This window comes from Crinia signifera, chromosome 3, assembly GCF_055691185.1.
Source record: "Crinia signifera chromosome 3, ASM5569118v1, whole genome shotgun sequence".
Lineage (NCBI taxonomy): Eukaryota > Metazoa > Chordata > Amphibia > Anura > Myobatrachidae > Crinia > Crinia signifera.
The window spans coordinates 16,700,738-16,726,623 of NC_139219.1; the positions used below are offsets into that span (position 1 = coordinate 16,700,738).

The window sequence follows — 25,886 nt, forward strand, 5'->3', positions numbered from 1 at the left end:
GTCCCAACTCATCGGTCACGGTAGCTGCACTCTTCTCTCCCCCTACATTGGCCAGAGACTGGAATGTGTGGGGATAACGCTGACAGGTTACAGTATTGCTGCAATACACAACACAGAGTATCACTCCCCCATACTGCTTACATTACACAGACGGCACCCACTCATCACTCATCACAAGTGGAAGGAATAAGGGAAACGTGTCCTGGAGAAGAATGATGTATTTGGGAAGCATCTGATCACAGGAAAGGGCACCTCACGTGCTGGGTATTACTGGGACACTTATACAGCAAATTCCTATCTGACTACCAGATTTATAGTCACAGGGCCGGACACTCACCTGGTAGCAATGTGGGAAATGGAACACCGGTCTATTATCAGTACAATGTATGGCTGCCAATGGGGGTATATATACAATGTATGGCTGGCACTGGTGGTATATATATATAATGTATGGCTGACACTGGGGTATACATACAATGTATGGCTGGCACTGGTGGTATATATACAATGTATGGCTGCCAATGGGGGTATATATACAATGTATGGCTGGCACTGGTGGTATATATACAATGTATGGCTGACACTGGGGTATACATACAATGTATGGCTGGCACTGGGGGTATATATACAATGTATGGCTGCCAATGGGGGTATATATATAATGTATGGCTGGCACTGGTGGTATATATACAATGTATGGCTGACACTTGGGTATACATACAATGTATGGCTGGCACTGGGGGTATATATACAATGTATGGCTGGCACTGGTGGTATATATACAATGTATGGCTGCCAATGGGGGTATATATACAATGTATGGCTGGCACTGGTGGTATATATACAATGTATGGCTGACACTGGGGTATACATACAATGTATGGCTGGCACTGGGGGTATATATGCAATGTATGGCTGCCAATGGGGGTATATATACAATGTATGGCTGGCACTGGGGGTATATATACAATGTATGGCTGGCACTGGTGGTATATATACAATGTATGGCTGACACTGGGGTATACATACAATGTATGGCTGGCACTGGGGGTATATATGCAATCTATGGCTGCCAATGGGGGTATATATACAATGTATGGCTGGCACTGGGGTATATATACCATGTATGGCTGACACTGGGGTATATATACAATGTATGACTGGCACTGGGGTATATATACAATGTATGACTGGCACTGGGGTATATATACAATGTATGGCTGCCAATGGGGGTATATATACAATGTATGGCTGCCAATGGGGGTATATATACAATGTATGGCTGCCAATGGGGGTATATATACAATGTATGGCTGGCACTGGTGGTATATATACAATGTATGGCTGCCAATGGGGGTGTATATACAATGTATGGCTGACACGGGTATATATGCAAAGGTTATTTTGAATCCGCACATAATATCATGAGGGTATTTGGTATTTGTTAAACCAACATAGTTATCATCAAAAGATGATCTATGATATAACCTGTTGGTGGTGCTCCCAGAACAAGTTTCAGAGAACTTTAATGGAAAAGGGGGGGGGGGGGGGGTGTTTCTTGCGAAAAGATGCAAGAAAAAGACTGATTTAGTCTTACCTGGGGCACACTTTAATTTGATGTATGTTGTATTATTTAAATGTTTTAAAACATAACTTTTAATTCTTGTTACTTAAAAGGAGGGGTGACAATTGTCACTTTTGTTGGGGATGTTGAGTTTAAGTAGTATTGGTATCCCCAAAGTCTGTTCTGCACCTTATAAATTTAGATGCAAGTCTACAATTAAAATAAAGAATTACACACAGATATTTGCATTTTTCAATTTCCGATGTAAATATGCTAATCAATTATTCTACACAGAAAACATTTTTCTCCATTAGCGAAGATTTTTTTAACTTATATCAGATGTCTACAGGAAAAAGCCTTTGGAGGCTTGACTCAAATTTTAAAGAGAAATAATTGGCTTTTAATTTGTATAGCATCTACACAAGGCAAATCCTGCTTGCTTTCCACATTTATTTGACCTTCCAGTTAATTTACTGATACACAATTGCTGTCAAAAGTTTTTTCAGAAAATGAGAGAAGGAGCTGAGGTTGTGTGATTTTGTTTCACTGCTTCCCTCTTCTGCTTTCTAGCATCATATGCAAGTATCAGATGCTAGATGAGAGAATGTAGTGTTTCCATACACTAGTTAAGATTAAGAGCACAGGTTTGGCTTCTGCTTATCAATATTGATTGCTTAGAGCGACCTTGTTGCTCAATTTGGCATTGCAAGGTAATCGCTCGGCTATCTGACTGAGAGTGCCTTGCTGGGGTATATATACAATGTATGGCTGGCACTGGGGGTATATATACAATGTATGGCTGGCACTGGGGGTATATATACAATGTATGGCTGGCACTGGTGGTATATATACAATGTATGGCTGGCACTGGTGGTATATATACAATGTATGGCTGACACTGGGGTATACATACAATGTATGGCTGGCACTGGGGGTATATATGCAATCTATGGCTGCCAATGGGGGTATATATACAATGTATGGCTGGCACTGGGGTATATATACCATGTATGGCTGACACTGGGGTATATATACAATGTATGACTGGCACTGGGGTATATATACAATGTATGACTGGCACTGGGGTATATATACAATGTATGGCTGCCAATGGGGGTATATATACAATGTATGGCTGCCAATGGGGGTATATATACAATGTATGGCTGCCAATGGGGGTATATATACAATGTATGGCTGGCACTGGTGGTATATATACAATGTATGGCTGCCAATGGGGGTGTATATACAATGTATGGCTGACACGGGTATATATGCAAAGGTTATTTTGAATCCGCACATAATATCATGAGGGTATTTGGTATTTGTTAAACCAACATAGTTATCATCAAAAGATGATCTATGATATAACCTGTTGGTGGTGCTCCCAGAACAAGTTTCAGAGAACTTTAATGGAAAAGGGGGGGGGGGGGGGGTGTTTCTTGCGAAAAGATGCAAGAAAAAGACTGATTTAGTCTTACCTGGGGCACACTTTAATTTGATGTATGTTGTATTATTTAAATGTTTTAAAACATAACTTTTAATTCTTGTTACTTAAAAGGAGGGGTGACAATTGTCACTTTTGTTGGGGATGTTGAGTTTAAGTAGTATTGGTATCCCCAAAGTCTGTTCTGCACCTTATAAATTTAGATGCAAGTCTACAATTAAAATAAAGAATTACACACAGATATTTGCATTTTTCAATTTCCGATGTAAATATGCTAATCAATTATTCTACACAGAAAACATTTTTCTCCATTAGCGAAGATTTTTTTAACTTATATCAGATGTCTACAGGAAAAAGCCTTTGGAGGCTTGACTCAAATTTTAAAGAGAAATAATTGGCTTTTAATTTGTATAGCATCTACACAAGGCAAATCCTGCTTGCTTTCCACATTTATTTGACCTTCCAGTTAATTTACTGATACACAATTGCTGTCAAAAGTTTTTTCAGAAAATGAGAGAAGGAGCTGAGGTTGTGTGATTTTGTTTCACTGCTTCCCTCTTCTGCTTTCTAGCATCATATGCAAGTATCAGATGCTAGATGAGAGAATGTAGTGTTTCCATACACTAGTTAAGATTAAGAGCACAGGTTTGGCTTCTGCTTATCAATATTGATTGCTTAGAGCGACCTTGTTGCTCAATTTGGCATTGCAAGGTAATCGCTCGGCTATCTGACTGAGAGTGCCTTGCTGGGGTATATATACAATGTATGGCTGGCACTGGGGGTATATATACAATGTATGGCTGGCACTGGGGGTATATATACAATGTATGGCTGGCACTGGTGGTATATATACAATGTATGGCTGGCACTGGTGGTATATATACAATGTATCGCTGGCACTGGTGGTATATATACAATGTATGGCTGGCACTGGGGGTATATATACAATGTATGGCTGGCACTGGGGGTATATATACAATGTATGGCTGGCACTGGGGGTATATATACAATGTATGGCTGGCACTGGGGGTATATGTACAAGGTATGGCTGACACTGGGGTATATATACCATGTAGGGCTGGCACTGGGGGTATATGTACAAGGTATGGCTTCCAATGGGGGTATATATATACAATGTATGGCTGGCACTGGGGTAAATATACAATGTATGGCTGGCACTGGGGTATATATACAATGTATGATTGGCACTGGGGTATATATACAATGTATGGCTGCCAATGGGGGTATATATATACCATGTATGGCTGACACTGGGGTATATATACAATGTATGGCTGGCACTGGGGGTATATATACAATGTAAGGCTGGCACTGGGGGTATATATACAATGTATGGCTGGCACTGGGGGTATATATACAATGTATGGCTGGCACTGGGGGTATATGTACAAGGTATGGCTGAGACTGGGGTATATATACAATGTATGGCTGGCACTGGGGGTATATGTACAAGGTATGGCTGCCAATGGGGGTATATATACAATGTATGGCTGGCAGTGGGGTATATATACAATGTATGGCTGGCACTGGGGGTATATGTACAAGGTATGGCTGCCAATGGGGGTATATATACAATGTATGACTGGCACTGGGGGTATATATACAATGTATGGCTGGCACTGGGGTATATATACAATGTATGACTGGCACTGGGGTATATATACAATGTATGACTGGCACTGGGGTATATATACAATGTATGGCTGCCAATGGGGGTATATATATACCATGTATGGCTGACACTGGGGTATATATACAATGTATGGCTGGCACTGGGGGTATATATAGAATGTATGGCTGGCACTGGGGGTATATATACAATGTATGGCTGGCACTGGGGGTATATATACAATGTATGGCTGGCACTGGGGGTATATATACAATGTATGGCTGGCACTGGGGGTATATGTACAAGGTATGGCTGACACTGGGGTATATATACCATGTAGGGCTGACACTGGGGTATATATACAATGTATGGCTGGCACTGGGGGTATATGTACAAGGTATGGCTTCCAATGGGGGTATATATACAATGTATGGCTGGCACTGGGGTATATATACAATGTATGGCTGGCACTGGGGGTATATGTACAAGGTATGGCTGCCAATGGGGGTATATATACAATGTATGGCTGGCACTGGGGTATATATACAATGTATGACTGGCACTGGGGTATATATACAATGTATGGCTGCCAATGGGGGTATATATACAATGTATGGCTGACACTGGGGTATATATACAATGTATGGCTGGCACTGGGGGTATATATACAATGTATGGCTGGCACTGGTGGTATATATACAATGTATGGCTGGCACTTGGGAATATATACAATGTATGACTGGCACTGGTGGTATATATACAATGTATGACTGGCACTGGGGGTATATATACAATGTATGACTGGCACTGGGGTTATCGGTACAATGTATGGCTGGCACTGGGGTTATATATATATATATACAATGTATGGCTGGCACTGGGGGTATATATACAATGTATGGCTGACACTGGGGTATATGTACAAGGTATGGCTGCCAATGGGGGTATATATACAATGTATGGCTGGCACTGGGGGTATATATACAATGTATGGCTGGCACTGGTGGTATATATACAATGTATGGCTGGCACTGGTGGTATATATACAATGTATGGCTGGCACTGGGGGTATATATACAATGTATGGCTGGCACTGGGGGTGTATATATACAATGTATGGCTGGCACTGGGGAATATATACAATGTATGACTGGCACTGGGGTATATATACAATGTATGGCTGGCACTGGGGGTATATATACAATGTATGGCTGGCACTGGGGGTATATATACAATGTATGGCTGGCACTGGGGGTATATATACAATGTATGGCTGGCACTGGGGGTATATATACAATGTATGACTGGCACTGGGGGTATATATACAATGTATGACTGGCACTGGGGTATATATACAATGTATGACTGGCACTGGGGGTATATATACAATGTACGACTGGCACTCGGGTTATCGGTACAATGTATGGCTGGCACTGGTGGTATATATACAATGTATGACTGGCACTGGTGGTATATATACAATGTATGGCTGGCACTGGGGGTATATATACAATGTATGACTGGCACTGGGGTATATATATACAATGTATGGCTGGCACTGGTGGTATATATACAATGTATGACTGGCACTGGGGTATATATACAATGTATGGCTGGCACTGGGGGTATATATACAATGTATGGCTGGCACTGGGGGTATATATACAATGTATGGCTGGCACTGGGGTTATATATATACAATGTATGACTGGCACTGGGGGTATAGATACAATGTATGGCTGGCACTGGGGGTATATGTACAAGGTATGGCTGGCACTGGGGGTATATATACAATGTATGGCTGGCACTGGGGTTATATATATACAATGTATGACTGGCACTGGGGGTATAGATACAATGTATGGCTGGCACTGGGGGTATATGTACAAGGTATGGCTGGCACTGGGGGTATATATACAATGTATGGCTGGCACTGGGGGTATATATACAATGTATGGCTGGCACTGGTGGTATATATACAATGTATGGCTGGCACTGGGGTTATATATATACAATGTATGACTGGCACTGGGGGTATAGATACAATGTATGGCTGGCACTGGGGGTATATGTACAAGGTATGGCTGGCACTGGGGGTATATATACAATGTATGGCTGGCACTGGGGGTATATATACAATGTATGACTGGCACTGGGGGTATATATACAATGTATGGCTGGCACTGGGGGTATATATACAATGTATGGCTGGCACTGGTGGTATATATACAATGTATGGCTGGCACTGGTGGTATATATACAATGTATGGCTGGCACTGGTGGTATATATACAATGTATGACTCGCACTGGGGTTATCGGTACAATGTATGGCTGGCACTGGGGGTATATATACACAACATATGGCTGCCAATGGGGGTATATATACCACGTATGGCTGACACTGGGGTATATATACAATGTATGGCTGGCACTGGTGGTATATATACAATGTATGACCGGCACTGGGGGTATATATATATAATGTATGGCTAGCACTGGGGTATATATACAATGTATGGCTGGCACTGGTGGTATATATACAATGTATGACCGGCACTGGGGGTATATATATATAATGTATGGCTGGCACTGGTGGTATATATACAATGTATGGCTGGCACTGGTGGTATATATACAATGTATGGCTGTCACTGGTGGGGATATCAGTACAATGTATGGATGGCACTGGGGTTATCGGTACAATGTATGGCTGGCACTGTGGTCATTGGTACAATGTATGGCTGTCACTGGTGTTATCGGTACAATGTATGGCTGGCACTGGTGTTATCGGTACAATGTATGGCTGGCACTGGGAGGTATATGTACAATGTATGGCTGGCACTGGGAACTATATGTACAATGTATGGCTGGCACTGGGAACTATATGTACAATGTATGGCTGGCACTGGGAGGTATATGTACAATGTATGGCTGGCACTGCTGGGTTTGCCATAGACGGCCATAGACAGGGTACTCACTAAAGGCTGGAGCTGCAGGCCAGGTACTACAAATGCTATATCCATTCTACTAGAGAGTGTATCCAGCAGATGATAGTAGAGTTCCTGCAATGCTGACGTGACCCTATAACAGGTGGATTACACATAACGGGATACAAGGATACTGGAAAGCTAATGACAATGACTCTCACCATGGCCTCCATGCGGGCTCTGCGCTCCTCTTCCTCCTTCTTCTTCCGCATGTTCTCCAGATCCTGCCTGGCCTCAGAGAAGGACTGCAGGAAGGTGTCGAATATGCCAAAAAACTCGTCCGGCTGCATTTTGCCCTCAGGCTCCCCAAAATGCTTCATGGCCTTCGAAAACTGAGAGAATGGAAAAAATGGGGTTGTCAGGTGCAGCAGGATGCCTGGTAATACCATAGATATACGCAGCCATATACTATATGCAGATATACAGTACAAAGTACTGGTAAAATGGAGAGTGATAAACAGCCAGCCAATCAGCTCCTGCCTGCCATGTTACAGGCTGTGCTTAAAAAATGTCAGGCCGGAGCTGATTGGCTGGTTGTTTATCACTCTCCATTTTATCACTTTTGAAGCTTGGTGCATCTGGCCCCATGACACATGTACAGCACCACATGGGGCATTTTCACTCCTGTCCCGGGCTAGATCCAGCAGCAGGACGATGTTTGTCTAGGACAGGCCTGGCGGCCAACTTGTGGCTCTAAGGGCGAGATGTATTAAAATACATCGCCGCCCTTCGCATCCCCCCCCCCCGCCGCGATGCCAGCGCATATGTACTAACATATGCGCTGGCATCGCGGTGCGGTAACGGTGCCCCACCGCGATACCTGTACTCTGGTCTGCGGGGGGGTCTCCGTCACCTCCCAGCCGGCTTCTGCTGCCTACACGCCGGGGACAGCTAAGCAGGCTGTCTCCGGCGCCTCCTCCTCCCCCTGCAGCCAAAAGGACGTCCGGCTGCGTTGATAGGGGGAGGAAGGGCTTACCTTCCGGGGTCCAGGAAGACCTGCAAGAAGGTAAGCCCAAGGGAGGGGGGAGAGGCGAGGCGGTGGGGTTGCGGCGACACGGCGGGCGGCGAAAAGAAGCCCATAGGCTTCTATAGGGTATCGCCACCCAAAGGCGGCGATACCCTGCCCTGCGATATCGCTGCGAACAGGTTTTAGTACATAGGAAAATGCGGTAAAACTGGTGTTTTACAGCATTTTCCCTTTAGTACATCTCGCCCTAAAGCTGTTGTGAAACTACACATCCCAGCATATCCTGCCACCATATTGCTATGGTGAAATGGTGAAACTGTGGCAGGGCATGCTGGGATGTGTAGTTTTACAACAGCTGAAGAGCCACAGGTTGTCCAGGCCGGCTCTAGGACATAGTGATCAACTACTGATGTCTGCCTGCTCCATGGGTCTCATCTCTCTGGCTGTTTTATGAGGCGCTTCCCACACCTATTAATGTCTCAGCTCTTCCATTCGGGCTCCACAATAAATATATGACTGAAATCTATATCCACTTGGCTGCAGATGCGTCTGAATTATCATCACTGTTTTTAGTGGCAACACGAAGTGCTGAAGAATCCGCAGCCTGAGCCGGCTGCTCCGGGGCTGCTGGTCTCCCCCGCAGACTCCGAATTACTGGGGCAGAGGAAAACGTTCTGCAGAGCTGGACACTTAGGGGGACATTTACTAAGATGGGACTTCTTTTTCACATGGGATGTTGCTATGGGTAACCAATCAGAACCTACTTAATAATTTAGCACCTTCTAGAACAGCGGTGGCCAACCCGCGGCTCGCGAGCCGCATGCGGCTCTTCTTCCTCTGATCTGCGGCTCCGAAATGCACAGCACTGCCAGGCCGCGGCCACATAAGCATTGTGCCGTTGCCGTCGTGCTAGGAGGATGCCGGCACTGTCAGCAGCGTCTCCACAGTCACTGCAGAGTGACCTCGGCTCCCGCCCCACTTCCGTCTTCCGCACCTCCACCTCCCGCACTGCCTGCCATCCAGAATGCAATGGCTGGCGTCACTAGGGCGGTGCGGACGGATGTCACCCTTCAAGAGCCACACCACACCCCTGCCGGCAGCGTTCTTCGCATACCCCTGCTGGCCGTACCGTACCCCCACCAGTGCCCATGTCGGCACCTGCTCCCCCCGCCATTCGCGTCCGCATCATTAACCCCCTCTCCCATCAAACAGCCGTGTCCATAACTCCCCTCTCAGCCGCCGGCAGCATCTGCAAAAGGGGGAGAAGGACCCTTCTTTGCCACACACAGAAGCACCTGCGCAGCTGAGGCAGCACTAAGCCTCACTGTCCCCAGCTTTCTCTTATCAACAAAGAGGACCAATTGGTGAGTCCTATAGGGGGGCATTATATGTATTGGGGCCTGGGCACTACAGGGGGCATTATATTGATTATAAGCACCGCAGGGGGTATTATAGGAATTAGCAGCACCAAAGGGGGCATTGTTTGTATTACTGGGACCACAGAGGGTATTATATGTGCAATGGGCATTGGGGGCATATGTATATATGACACTGCACTATTGGAGGCATATGTGTATCACACCCACCCAAGGGGTGCAAATAGACCACGCCCCTTTTTTGGGCGCGCGCATGATTTTGGCTCTTTAGCTTCACTACAGATATTTTTCGGCTCTTTACCTCTGACCGGTTGGCCACCCCTGTTCTATAAGATAATAGATAGCATCTGATTGGTTGCCCGTAGCAACATTCCATGTGCAGAGTGACTTTATGGTTTCCAAAAGAACGGTATTTGGAAACGGTAAAAAATCAGAGTCCTACCCGTTTCAGACCTGTTTTTTTTGCAGTCTGAAATGGTATTTAGGACTCAGCCAATAGTGAGCACAAGCTCGTCCCGCTCTGTGCATATCTAACGAGCGGGACCCAGCGCAGTGAATATTTTATGAGCGGGTCCCCGCCCCCTCCATATGGACCTGCTCATTACATATGCAGGGGGCGGAGACCCGCTCATTAAATATTCACTGCACGGAGCGGGTCCCGCTAATTCCATATGCAGGGGGCCGCGACCCGCTCATTATATATTCACTGCGCTGGGTCCCGCTCATTAGATATGCACAGAGCGGGACCTCAGTGGCAGTGCTCAACATGCGATGTGAAAGGGGTTGGCTTTCACACCGCAAAACCTGCTTAGACCCGGTATAATACCGGATAACATGTGCGGTCTGAAAGGGGCATAACCTGCTTTGAACCGTTTTAAGAAATGTTTTAAATACCGGGTCAAAGCGGGTTTTGCGGTGTGAGAGCAGCATTATTTGCAGGTTTTGTACTTATTATAATGATATATTATTTCTGTGCGTCACTTAAATTAATAAATCCACAAGGTAAATATGAATAGAATTTCAGCCGAGACGTAGCAGCGTGCGTGTGCGGTATATTTCCATACAGGGCAGATGCTGTATTTATTGTTATCTCAGCGGTTCCAAGTTATCATTGGCTCCCCGTCTGTATTTCTTCCCCAAACAGTAAGAAGCACATTTCACCGCTGACCTGGCCGCTGACTGGCTGGAGAATTGGATTTCACACCTCTATTTAAAACCAGCTACTTCCTGATTGGCTGACACTAGTGAACACAATAACTCTGCAACATCCTGATTGGCTCGAGTTCGTCCCGTAAAGAGCCTTTACAGCTCTGTTATATCCTAATTGGCCGGCGTTAAAGCTGTACAGCACTTTTATTAGAATACGGTTTCCAGACGCGGCTATTTTATGGGGCTGGTATACAGGGATTCTGCATTTTTATTTTAGAAATAAGGACATTTAATGGATTCCTAGCTCATGTTTATTTTACTGTATTGTTTAAGTGCCCAGTTAGAGTTACATTCGCACTGAGAAAATGCTGGTTGGGGGCATGTACAGTATGCTGTTCTTGCTGACTACAGTATGCCGGACTCACTGACAGATTAAAGGTGCCATACACTAGTGCTATTTGGGGACTTTTCACATGATTTCGATGATAGATTGCGTGATAAGGGTCAAATAATTTGATATTGACTCCTGTATGCATCGGATCTGGAGATCGCCATGGCTGCCACAAGGATAAACGGGATCGCATACGATAAAATATGAATAAAAAATAACACACAGAAGGGCAACAGAAGCACAGGGAGATTTTGATTGGCGCTGCACCCCGCAAATAACCCCAACTTAAATAAACATGAAAACTTTCAGATAAATTGTAATAAAATAAACTAGTGTCCTGTTACTTTACTGAGATCTCCTCCATAAAGCATGTGTATTCCTGAATATTAGATTGTTATTCTTATAGTTACAGCCCTATGCCCTCATAAACCCAGAGACTGTAATACCCCCCCCCCCCCCCCCCATTCGCAGACTGATCCCTAAATGTGCTATTTATAGAAATCAAAGACGCTTTGACACACTGAGCGCTTTGAACTGTCAAGTTGGAATAGATCTTAATAACCGAACAATCCCTCTATTTACCAGACAGAGGCCTCACTGAGAGGACGTTCCGGAGAACCAAGGCTCTCCGAACAACTGTCCTCATTGAATAGCAGCCATCCCTACTGAGTCCACACACAATATTATGTTACTAAAGAGTGAAAACAACTAATAGATTTTTTTGCAAAAAAATAAATACTTGATTTTAGCCATCATCGTCATCGTCATCATCAATGGTAAAAAAAATATTAAATTGGTTTCAACTTTAAAATTCCCACTATACGCTTCATTCAGGTAGCATGTAAAAATACCCGTGCTGGCGTACAAAGATGCGGGAGACTCCACACCATGTAATACACAGCTTGACCACTTGGTGGCGAATGCTCCCCTGATGACAGTTACAGTACTGATTAAAACACTGTAGAAGTGGATGGCTAAATCTGACAGGCAGGCCAATCACGCACCGTACACTACCGGGGAAGTAGAGATGTGCAGGCTCTGATTTACTTTGATTTCAAAGCAGGATCTTATTGGCTATCCCAAATCACATGACAGTTGTTGACCAATAAGATCCTGCTTTGAAATCAGAGTAAATCAGAGCCTGAACATCTCTACGGGGAAGGGGATTTATTTTGCGTGTTCCCACAACCAATCATTTTGGCACAAGTGGTGTTCCCATCGGCTATGTGTATACAGAGAGATGGCTTTGCGCTATGTATAAAGGATAGATGTAAGAGGATAGATTGTAGGGAGTATGGATTAGCTGAGAGTAAAAGTAAGGGAGAGAGGAGAGAGGGCCCTGCTCGTGAGAACTTACATTCTAAAGGGAAGAGCAGACAGACAGTGAGAGAGGGGCAGGGAGAAAGGGTAAGGATGAGAGTCAAATGGCACTGATGAGTAAGCGGGTCTTGAGAGCCGAATGGAAGTTTAGACGAGAGGTGGAGAGTCTGGGAGGGAGAGATTTCCAGCGGTAGGGAGCAGCATGGGATAAAAAGGATGTACAACAGTTCAAATAGATTGTGGGCAGGCTGCAAGATCTTGTTGTACCCAGCACTGAGAGTGAACTGGAGGTAACGGGACCCCACAACACTTGTGACTGCGTAATGTGTACAAGGAACAAGGAGTGCAGGAGAAATGTGTACACCAGGATTCCCATACACGCTACTGCCCCATACATAGCAGACTAAGCAGAGTGCATCTATATGGAACCTAGAAGTGATAAAGTACAAAGACCAAAATGAGCAGTTTGTGAGCTCAGTTACACAGTGTGTGTGTGTGTGCTGGAAGCTAGTACCTTATCATGGGCCTCGCTTAGCAGGTCCTCCAGCTCGGAGAAGCTGAAACTGGCCACGGTTATGAAGTCGCTCATTACTGGCACGAACCGGTCCCCCGACTCCCTGTACTGGCGCTTCTGGTAGTCCAGCTCCTAAAGAAGAAAGGAACGAGATTTACAAACACTTCTACGCATTTATCATGTCGGTTACAACATGGCTGCTCTCTCGTTTCTGCTTTTAGCACACTTCCCTTTTAGAATTGATGGTGAACTTGGCAGGTGCCGCTCAGCAAGTGACAGATGCGGGCAGGAGAGTTATCGCCTATGTGTAATCATTTGCCGATCTAAGCTCATTATCCTGAATTGTCCAATTACAGCAGGTGACAAGATGCGGTAACTACGGTAACTGTAGGACTGCACTAGGATTGGATGGCGGGAATTTCTGGATTTATCGTCAGTTAGTTCTGGAGACATCAGACAGACCTTCATTTCCTTAATTTCACTAAAAACTTGTTAGCATATATTATCGGGGACCGGGATGTGTTGGTCATGCATTAGATCATCTTCGACAAAAGGTCGACACAAACAAAAGAACGTCATGTGTTTCTCACACTTTATTTTAACGTTTTCATAGTTTAACATCCACATGGACGATCGGGAACGGTAAAGTGCGTTGAGCGCACACTAATTGGGGGTCCTCATGTGTCAACGCTGTAACCCCCCCCCCCCCCCCCAAAAAAAAAAACCAGGGAAAACTCCCATCAATCTCTCATGTGTCGACCTTTTGCTTGTGTCAATCTGTCGACTTTCTACATGTTTACCTATTATATGTCGACAGTATCATCCCATGATCCATACCAATTTTATTGCAGTTTTGCAAATAAAAATGATGATACCATAGGTTAGCCATTTATTATTATTATTATTATTATTATACACACACGCACACACACACACACACACACCATATAATACCAAGGGGGTATACCTTCAGTACTATCTACCCATAAAAATGCCTACAGAATTCTTGATCTCATGAAAAAACACCTCTACACTAAATTCCGTAATAGGTAACATAAAAAATATATTCAAACATTATTATCACAAAACATTTATACAACATACGTTTGTGACAATAACTGCTAAGATTCTCACTATTGAGGTCCCAGTTTTTCTCTGCCCCTATTCCGTAGATGTTATTCAGTCCACTGTGGATCTTAGTTTCTTTACCCTATGCGTTTCGTCTCTGTATGAGACTTCATCAGGGTTTAATCTCTGTAGTAGAACAAAATGTGAAACCAATACGATGTATTAATGTATCAGTGTTAGACAAAATAGCCAACGTGGCAAGATCAAGATGTGTCGAACAAATGTCCCACAAGGCAAGTTGAGCCCGTATGTGAGATTAAAGGGACATCACTCCTTGACTTCAAGCGCAATTGCAAGTTAATAAATATGTAGATGCGTCTCTTGGTGACAAACAAAAAACGTCGATAGCCACTAAATGCCACTACGCTGTCGCTGATGCTACTGGCGGACTAATGACATACTGCATATGAATTTGTGAGTCAATAAAGATGCCCCCCCCCCATACTTCCGGACAATCACGTTACAATATATATATATGCCATAAATAGTAAAATACAAAAGTTTTTATGGTTCAATTAAACCTGGTAAGAAAGAATTGAGAAGAAGAGAAAGTCATTGAACAGTACAGAGAAATGTGCGGAAAGCAACCTTCCAGGACGCCGTAAGGTACATTTCCCGCACCAGCGACCTGATGACAGCAATATGACTCCCTAACGCCGCTGTAAACTCTACGTCTCCATTTACACGTAAATGTATCAGCCGGCGCTTGTTGACTTTTCATTCTCCTTTCCAATACGGCTCGCGCGTGTCTCACGCTGGTTTAATTAAAGTCCAATTAAACTCCTGCTAGGACTTCTCTGTGATTAGACGGAAATCATATCATTGGTTTGGGCACAGATGAAGTAACGGTTTGCGGTTTACCTTCCTCACGAGTACAATTAACTGGAATCCAGGAAAGAAGACCCTGTAGTGAAAGGCAACAGATCCGATTGCCAAAACGTGCCCCACAAAACCCAGGAACTCTTCCCGGGAACACGAGGGAACGAGCGATCTGGGCGGATCCCACTGTTTGTGGTGATGGGAGAATATTTCCCGTATCTTTCAGTATAATAATGACGCATAAAGGGGGTCATTCAGGTTTGTTCGGATGGTTTGTGGACCGCAAATGCAATGTCGCCAGGCCGTTGGCACATAGCAATGCGGGTGGGGGGGCGTCAGATGTGCCCATGGGAACGCTCAGCGTTTCGTGGAGATCCCCATGAAAACGATGTGGGCGGGGGGAGACGCGCTGGGGGCGGGTGGCGGATGGGGATACAGTCACTAGGTCTGTAAGTATTAAGTCAACAGCACATGGTCGACGTGCATGAAGGTTGACATGGGTTAGGTCGACAGGGTTATACGGTCGACACAAGCATTAGGTCGACATGGGGGTTTTCACTTTTTTTGAGCTGTCATGTGCCGACAGGCGGTATTTCATGCCCGACCCTCCACTAGGGCGTGGTGGGAGAATATAATAGTGTGCCGAGCCCAGCGTGCCATGCGAGGTGACGCGGTTCTATGTTTCAGTCGACTGTTCTGATATTCGGGTAAAAAAAAAAAACATGTCGACCATTTGACTGTCAACCTTCCCCACCTAATGCTTGTGTCAACCTAATGACCCTGTCGAGCTAACACATGTCGACATTCAGTCATAATCCATACCTGGGTGATGTCACATGATGTCAGTCGCCCGCCCGTCTTCGGCAGGAATCCCGCATATAGAATTCGTCACTGACTTATATTTGCGAATCCTGGAGAAATCATTTGATGGTCAAAAGATTTCTCCCCAGCACCCAAGGATTATGCAAATCATCCATTCGCAGCCATGCTGGGGATCGCGGGTGCGAGGTTTGCAATGAAAATTAACAATGAATGAACTATGTTGTACAGAGTGTAAGAGGAGCATCATATCATTACACTGTGCTGCAGGGAGACCTTGTCCCTTCCACAGATCATTATGGGGTTCATTCAATAAGCCTTGGAGAGAGAGAGAGAGATAAAGTACCAGCCAATCAGCTCCTAACTGACATGCTAGATGCTGTATTTGAAAAATGACATGATCCGATTGGTCTGTACTTTATCTCTCTCGAACGCTTAGGAAATAGAACCCTATCTACGGTGCAAATCTGTTTGGATGGAATTAAGTCGTTTTGCTATTACAGCAAGTGCTCCTGAGCCTGGCGGTTGCTACTGACTACTGCTGGCTCTGGCCTTATCCTTCAATAGCTTCCATTGACATGCATAAGATTCCCAACTGACTGGCAATGGGGTAAGTATCTGCTGGTATCACAGGGGAGGTGAGCATTACTAACTGGCACATTTTGGGCAAGCAGCAGCAGCAACTGGTGAGTTTTCATATCTTTGGAATCTTCCGGCACTGGAGAATGCAGGGAGAAGGGTTGGACAGCACATAGCGGACATTACGGAGGGATTTATACACTCGTACAACTAAAAATCGATTCAACTAATGTGCGCCACTAGTGTGTAAATCTGATTCCCAAATATGGGCCGGTCTCACACCATCTATAGGGAGAAGAATGGATCCGCTGTGTCACCAGGAAGCGAGTTCTGCGTAGGGTGAGTGTGAATGATCGCTGTATACACAACACAAGGTGGGTCTAGTGCTCCCGTCATTCACTCTGGAGGTCCTCACTTCCTGCAGACCGCACGTCCCAATGGCTCATTAATTGGTCTGGTGCCGGCTCAGCTCAGATAAACTCATTCATTTCTGCTCAGCCGCTAATGGGTTATAACCAGCCATTATGATTCAATTACGGGACGTCAGAGCTTCCCTTTCACTGTTCTGCGCGGGGATTGCTGTAATGTCTGATACATTTCGCTCGTAGGCTTTCCCGTGGACGGCTTTCACAGTAAGATCATTCTTCCTGCCTGGGCTTCACAATGATGTTCATTTATAGACTGGGCGGCATTCCTAGCCCTGGGAATCCTCTCAGTCCTCTCAGGGGGGTGGGGGTGGGGGGGCTAAGGAGAGACAAATCATCTAAAGGAGTCTTCTACTATGTGGATGAATAAGACACTGTGCCAAGGTGTCAGCCAGTGGGATTTACTCCCCCATAAGTTCCACCTATGTATTAAAACTTATTCGTTTTAATACTTCAGATTTTGCTATACTAATAAGTCACTATTACAAGTAGGGAGTGGGCGGAGCTGGCCAACATTTCCAGAAAACAAGGGGCGGACATGTCCGCCCCCAATTTCTAGGAGTGACAATTGGGGGAAATATCTCCTGATGCTGATGGTATCGCCAGCGAGTAGGACACGGGCATTCCCAAGTTTAGGCTTAGTTAGGTGGCCCAAGGATGCAGCCCGCGAGTCTGTGATTCTGACAGAAGACATCTTTCTCCGTCCGATGCCTCCTGCGGACAATAGCTTTTTTTTGCCTCCGCGGCTGCGTCCAAAAGCATGAATCGGGCCCATGGTTACTTATCCCTTTAAAACTCATCCTTTGTATCATTACATTTTCTCAGAAAACCTTGGTAATCGCACTCAGTGTTTGCCGTTATTGTGGCTTGTCAGAGATATTGTTGTGATATTCCTGAGTGAATTATGAGGTGCACCACAAGAGGACCACCGGTTCCAGCAGATCGTTCCCAAGGCGACCCCGGACTCCGCACGATGCTCGAACAACAACAGACAATTGGCAGATTTATTTTCGGGAGACCTCTCTGTCTCCCACCAACAGCAGGACATCTAAGCCCCATCTTGGCATGTGGATAATAATAATAATCTACACGTCCCCATCAATTTTTGTGGCCACAACTGGATTAAACCCACAAGCTGCTTTTTGAAGAGTTCTACTGTACTGAAGCCTCAGATTTCACATCGGGGAAGGAATATTACACAAAGACGTGTATTTCTCTAATGCGTTACTAATAAATAATGACAGAGGGGGCCACACCGTGCCCTAGTGCCCCTACCACATACCAGGGCCTGATCCTCCAGGTGTTACAAAGAGGTTAGAATCAGAGATCAGACCTGCGGCATGCAGAAGACCGCGCCAGGGAATTGGCTGCGACTGTGGTGGTGGTGGTCATGTCTAAACTCAGATCTGGATTTGCACCCCTTGCTTTGCAGGATGGTTTGCTCCAAATACACAGTTATACTCCTTTCACACCAGCATCCGGAGTCTGACCCGGAATATTGAACACAGTTTCAACTTGTGTCAGAGCTGCTCAGACCCCCGTGTCACTCCCCTTGTGCCCTATATGTCACTCCCTTAAGACTGGCCTCCAGATTCACAGCCAATCAGCAGCTTTATAACATAACCCAGGTCACGCTTTTTTTACGTTGCGGGTTGTCGAAGCCGCTCCCAGGAGCGATGACCCATACAACCTGGGTGGAACTCTCTCACACCAGGCAAGGACATGAGTTGTCCCAGCAATATCCCGGGTCAGAGGCTCAGTGTAAAGGGGTATTACTGGTTCTTTTTGTTTTATTACCACCTCAATATGCTGCTATACAAATATTAAATATTTGTGAAACTTTGTAACTAACAAATCCTTTCCATGACACAACTTCCTGCCAAACTTCCAAATAGGGATGGCCATCAACTACACAGCCAATCAGCAGCTTTAAAACATAACCCAGGTCACGCCTTTTTACGCTGCGGGTTGTCCCAGCCGCTCCCAGGAGCGATGACCCATACAACCTGGGTGGAACCTTCACCGTCGATGGTTGCCATCGAGGGTTGCCACCCCGGGGAGCCTTATCAAGTACTGCGTTCAGTTGGCAAGGGGGACAACGATGGCGTATTCTTAAAGCAGGTCAGCCCCAGCAGGTTCCCCGGTGATTGCAGCAGATATAGTTACAGTATATAGTACTCACAGACTCCACAGCTCGCAGCCCATTCTTAATGTTGTGTACTTCTTTCTCCAGCTCCACCAAACTGGAAACAAAAGAAGAGGGAAGTCATACAGTAGAACCCTAAGTCCATTACAGTAAGCAAAACAGGGACAAATCTAGAAGTCGCTCAATATTCAGGGCTTTATTTCACTCTGACTGTAATCTAACAATTTGAGGAAAGAAAGCTGTGACCGCAGGTTGTAGAACTACAAATCCCAGGAGGGCTGGCCGATCCACAACAGCTTGTGAGACGCAGGTGGCCTAACCCAGATTAGCATACCCCTGCGCTGTCCAACACACATAGGCCCTTAATTTGGTTCACTCGCAAAAGTAAATTCCTTCTCTAATGGACAAAACCATGTGCACTGCAGGTGGGGCAGATGTAACATGTGCAGAGAGAGTTAGATTTGGGTGAGATATTTTGTTTCTGTGCAGGGTAAATACTGGCTGCTTTATTTTTAAACTGCAATATAGATTTCACTTTGAAACAAAACTCCACCAAATCTAATTCTCTCTGCACATGTTACATCTGCCCCACCTGCAGTGCACATGGTTTTGTCCATCTGAGAAGGAATTTGCCTTTGCGAGTGAACCAGAATAAGGGCCATAGTGTTGCAAATAACAATTGTTTTAGGACACTCTTGTAAGTCAGGCTGCCAGCTCTACCCGTGTGTTTGCATATAATCGTATTACGGGCCTGGCACGGGCACTGAGGATCTGACCCGTGCTGACATCACAAGAGGGGATATAACAACTGGAAATTAAGAAAAGACACATAAAGGAACATTTGATTTGGCAGAACCACCGGGTTCAGGACAAGCAAACAGAAAGAATTAATACAAATGGATCTTTATTTCTGTGGCTCGGCTACGGCGATGCTTCTCTATTACCGGATACACCGTACAGGACGCTGTCACAGTTCACAGTCAGAGCTCTAGTTCCCTTACTTGACTTTCGCTGCCTCCGAGAGGTGCTGCAGCTCGTTCTGGATGTTCAGGATGTCGGGGTAGGTCTTCTCCAGTATCATAATTAGGTAGTGCAAGAGGGTGATGTTCCTGGTGAGACACAAGGACGTGGTGAGGAGAACGGATGCGGAGTCTAACACCAAGGCCGAACTCGCTTTATTGTGAGTCAAGAAGAATCCCCCCCTTTATCTCTATCCAAGGCTTAGTACAGAGAACCCTTGGGGTGGCGGGATAACGGATTGGGGGGGGGGGGGGGGATGCCCATTTATCACACCGTTATAATGTAACCACATCATTACTGTACTGCAGAAGTGAGCGATTGTGTACGGCGCGATCATATATCTGTAGGCGCTCTCACATTCTTACCGGTCTATACTGGACTTAGTATCGATAATTTTATTCAAGCTGGCGACTTTAAATCCAAACGCATTTCCTCTCTGGCCTTTGTTCATGTAGTTTCCGAACGCCAGGACCACCTCCAGGAGCTGCGTTAGCCGTTTGCTCCGTGTCAGTTCCTTGCAGGCCAGGAGAAGAGCTGAGAGACAGAAGAAGCAGGTTACTGATGACCCAAGTCCCAGCCCTGTGACCGCCGTATCCCAGTCACTGGGGTAAATCAGGGGCGAGTGAGAGTCTACACGTACAACAGAGGGAGACGGACCTCATACAACAACAGACTTATTCCCTCATCAGTGCGGAGAAAGGTCCTGATGCCGAGGTGGCGCAGGGATGACATTGGGCACAAGCACGTGATGTTTTCAGAGGGTTGGGATCATTTGGTCTACAGCATGATGGTCGACAGTCATTAGGTCGACACCATTAGGCCGACATGGGAAAAGGTCGACATGTGTCTAGGTCGACCTTGGAAAAGGTCGACATGGTTCTAGGTCGAAAGGTCATTAGTTCGACAGGTTGTTAGTTCGACAATGCCTAGGTCGACAGTCAAAAAGGTGGTTTTTCACAGTTTTTTTGTACATGAATGTCAACACAGTCGACATGGACACAGTTTCAAGTGCACTGCAACCCCTCGCATCGCTCGCAATGCATTGGGCACGGTGCCTCGCTGCTCTCGGCACACTATTTTATTCTCTCACCAGGTCCTAGTAGGGCACGTCCTATCGGCACATGTTGGCTCAAAAAACAGTGAGAAACCCCATGTCGACCTTTTCACTGTCGACCTAGACATTGTCGAACTAATGACCTGTCGAACTAACGACTTTTCGACCTAGAACCACGTTGACCTTTTCCTATGTCGACCTTTTCCCATGTCGACCTTTTCCCATGTCGATTTAAATGTGTCGACCCAATGACTGTTGACCATCATGCTGTAGACCAAATGACCGCTTCCCGTTTTCAGACTGAGTGCCTGATGGTACAGCATAAATTAGCCAATCAAAACTGCGCACAGATCCATGCCGTTTCAGTGGGTGTTTCGGAGTGGTAACTGGCACAGCGTCTGGGCGGATAGTGGCGTGTCATGGGCGCGGTCACACTGGTTCCAGCTCTATGCTAAGACAGGTTCGTATCAAGTCCCGGCTACCGGAGAGAACAGAACATCACATGTGTGCGACAATATCATTTTCACTTGCAAATTATCGTCCAAAATATTTCTAGATGATAAATGCATATTGTGAGAAGTCCGCTCCCAATGTGACGGAGCAGCTGCTGGCCGGACAGTGATCTCTGATTACAAAGGCATCTGGGCAGTAGTAAGAGCTCGGAGATACGTCCACACAGTACAAGGGGCTTGAACTGACAGCGTACTGAAAGGAAATGGGGGGGGGGGTGTATGTTCTAGCTATCTACTGAATGCTTGATGCTTACAAATGAAACTGGGATAAAAAATTTGCAGTGAGGGGATTATTCAGACCTGCTAATACGGGTGTAATTTCGCAGGATGGATAGACTGCACATGCGTAAGGACCGCAGTACACATGTGCGAGGCTGTCCTGCGGTAAAATGCTGCAACTTTTTATCGCTGGCTGTGGGCATGTTGATTGACAGGAAGTCGGCGTTTGTGGGTGGTAACCTTCCGTTTTCTGGGAGGGTCAGAGAAAACGCAGGCGTGGCCAGGCGTTTCAGGGGAAGTTGTGTGACGTCAGCTCCGCCCCTGATCAGCCTGTTTCTATCGCAGCCGCACAGTAAGTCCTGGGCTACGCAGCTTGTGATTGGATTTGCAGCGAATCGCCGATCCAGCTAATTTTCGCAACCTGTGCTAAGCTATTCGCAAGATTAGACTGGGCTGGATTTCACTATGGCTGAGAGCAGCGATCAGGTCTGAATAACCCCCAAGTTCGGGGGCAATGTGCCCCCGACATAAAATCATTGCGATAATAGTTGTTTACAACTTGTACTTCAGTTGAATGCGTAATGCTCTTAACCGCTGAGCCAGCCCCTCCCACCAACCACCTCATACTCCATAAGTGCGGGGCTAGTATCTAACCACCACTATTACACTTTGAGACTAAACGCTTTAATGGTTCTCATCCTTTCTGCCCACTGAATATATGGACTGTCCCCAAAAACTCGCATTGTTTCATTCTCCGTTACCTTCCACCTTGGGTTTCGACTCCGCTAATCTCTCCGGAAGCTTCTTCTTAAAGAACAAAGCCTGCAGCCGCTGCTGGTAATGGTCGATTCTGGAGACAAGGAGAGAGACATTAGTATGGGCAGGATGTATAGGAAGGATCCAGCCAAGTTTATACAGAATACCTGTTTCCTGTTTTGCTTATGTACTCATATAATTGGGCGCTATGGATCCCTAGGGGCATCATATAAATAAAGGATAATAATATTTAACAATAATAATAATAATCACCACAGTTGACATTTTGCACAACGACAGAGAGTGAGTAATGTGTCTAACTGCAATATGTAATGTAGTGAGTTTGAAACCTGGATATTACTATCGGGGATAACTCCTGTACTACTGCTCCACAAAACACCGCAATCTCGGCCACAACATAGGACTCAGTTCTGTGCCTTGGTTATTTGGAGCCTTATGAATGAGGCCCTTTGTTAGTCACGTAAAGATTAACTTTATCTGTTGCATCAGTGTAATTATAAAATAATTATTCTTAAAGAACAAAGCCTGCAGCCGCATTTCACTTTACACTGTTTATATAAAGCACTTAACATTTTGTGCAATGACAGAGAGTGAGTAATGTGTCTAACTGCAATATGGAATGTAATGGGTTTGAAACCTGGATATTACTACCCCAGATTACTCCTGTATGCCTGCTCCACAAAACACGGCGAGCTCGGCCACAACATTATAAACCATTCCTATAGTAAGACTATGGGCCTGTTTCCTAATTGTATGATTTCCCTGTGCAATGTCCACGTAATTGAGCAATTTTTTTCTCAAATGCGCCTTTGATTCAGGCCGTGCGACGGCGTACCTGCTCATCTCATACAGGAAGCGGTCGGCCCGCGCCATTCGGTCAATCTCGTGCTTGTGTTCTTCCAGCAGGTCAATATCACTCTTTTCAGGCACGAACTTCAAGAGCTGGGACACACAAAAAAGAAATGAGCGGTTGTAGGGTTTGCACATTCTGTAGCCCTGTACAACGCTGGATGAAATGATCTCAGAACTACAGGACAGTCATCTGCAATACATATATGGTAGTGTTCATTCTAGCACCCGCTAACTTTGAAAACCCATGCAGTTCCTCTTCCCTGCCTGGGGTGTCGCTGTCTGCTGTAGTGCTTCTAGCACAGTGTGGTCTGTATATCAGCACTGATATGCAAAAAAGACCTGTGCTAGAAACACCACAGCACACAGCGACACCCCAGGTAGGGAAGAGGATTTGCATGGGTTTTCAAAGTTAGCGGGTGCTTGAATGAACACTATATGTAATGAAATGCAGCGGTGAGTACAGTTCTCCACTGTACGAGCAGCGATACAGCAAGAAATTCTCCCACAGGACCTGGTATTAGCAGACACAGACGATGGTATTGCAGAGGATCAGGACATGCGGGGCTTCTGAAAATAGTAATCCCCTATAACTGTAGGATGGGAGTTTTCTGATGGGAAGTATGGGGTCAGGAAGGAATACCTGCATCAGAATACACTTTTAGCTTAAGGGGGGTAGTCAATGTAGGGTCACGACTGTCGGGCTGGCCCAACAGCCGTGAACCTGTCCCGTTCTTGTCTGGCTTGACAGTGATTTTGCAGGTGGGATTCAATGTCCCACCTACCCGAGTGCCGAGAAGGGGGCGTGGCCGCGAGAAGCGGATGGAAATTTATCAAGCTGCTGCCAGGAGCTCGACAATTCCCAGCCGTTCTCGGCACAACGTGCCCGACTGCTTGTGAAGTTGGGCACGTTCTTCCAAGATCCCCTGTTCAATGCTGTCGGGGAAGACAGCATTGAATAGGGCCCCGCCGCCATTTTCCCCGTCGGGAATGGCGGCGGGAGATTAAATATCCCTCTAAGTTTTTTTTAGATCAGTGTTTCCCAACCTCGGCCCTCAAGGCGCACTAGCAGGGTTTAAGGATAGCCCTATTTGAACACAGGTTACTATGATTTATGGATGAAGAGCGCGGCTTGTAGGACGTGGTCTGTTATTCATCCTACTACATAACACTGTTACACAGGGCCTAATTCAGGCCTGATAGCTAGGCTGCGCATGTTCGCAGCCTACCGAACAGGTAAACGCATCCCGTCGTCCGACCGGACACCCCCCTTTGCGCCGCAAATCCCCGCATTCGCATGCGAGGGGATGTCTACGCTTACACATCCCCTCGCATGCGACCACACGGGGGGAAAAAACATTTTTCGCCGATCATCGAATTCTTTTTTTTCCCGTTTGCAAATAAAAGTCAGTGTAGACTGAATCACCCCCACAGTCTGAATCACCCCCACAGTCTGAATCACCCCCACAGTCTGAAGTGCGCACCCGGCTCCTTCTCAAATGGACAAAACCATGCTGCACTGCAGGGGGCAGATGTAACATGTGCAGAGAGAGATAGATTTGGCTGAGTTGTATTGTTTCTGTGCAGAGTAAATACTGGCTGCTTTATTTCTTACACTGCAATATAGATATCAGTTTGGACACACCCCACCCAAATCTAACTCCCTGCACCTGTTACATCTGCCCCACCTGCAGTGCACACGGTTTTGTCGATTAAAGAAGGAGTTTGAATTTGCGATCCACGCTGAATCACCCCCAGAATACACAGCGCACTGTTACAGAGGGTGTACGGCGGGTAACGTTCCTCCCCAGACTGCGCTGCAATTCGCTCATTACTCTGACAACAGATATTCTTGTGACTGGCACAGACAAGACATTAAGCATAGATACAATGTATCAGACCGTGCCGCAGGGAACCGCTACCCCATCTCCTAATTACACAGAGTCTTCACTAAATCCCTCTGCCCTCTGCCGTCAGCCCGTGCCCTCTGACCTGGGAGAACCACAAACGGCTGTAGCCGGCAGCATGGAGCATATAATGGGATAGTTATAGAAAGGCCAGACAGAGACCATCTCACATCCATGGTTGGGGAGATATGTATATAAATGAATGGCCTCTTCTATTGTACCAGCTACTTACATTAAATATACCCAGTGTCTTCATTACGCAAACATCATTCTTTCATACAGCCGT

The 25,886-nt window shown here is 45.8% G+C and overlaps 1 protein-coding gene across 4 annotated transcripts in view; it reads right to left on the minus strand.

Annotated features, from left to right (window-relative positions):
• Window positions 1-25,886, minus strand: part of DAAM2 (dishevelled associated activator of morphogenesis 2) — a 221,729-nt gene that overhangs the window by 7,127 nt on the left and 188,716 nt on the right. For all 4 annotated transcript variants that reach the window (XR_014471555.1, XM_083175405.1, XM_083175406.1 and 1 more), the window contains 7 exons: window positions 23,680-23,786; window positions 22,829-22,917; window positions 20,648-20,816; window positions 20,264-20,371; window positions 19,299-19,359; window positions 13,347-13,478; window positions 7,791-7,961 (listed from right to left, as the gene is read on the minus strand). Coding sequence is in view for 3 of the 4 variants with exons in the window: in XM_083175405.1 (XP_083031531.1) it covers window positions 7,791-7,961; window positions 13,347-13,478; window positions 19,299-19,359; window positions 20,264-20,371; window positions 20,648-20,816; window positions 22,829-22,917; window positions 23,680-23,786 (837 nt within the window). In the remaining variant the exon portion in view is untranslated. The remainder of the gene's footprint in view (window positions 1-7,790; window positions 7,962-13,346; window positions 13,479-19,298; window positions 19,360-20,263; window positions 20,372-20,647; window positions 20,817-22,828; window positions 22,918-23,679; window positions 23,787-25,886) is intronic.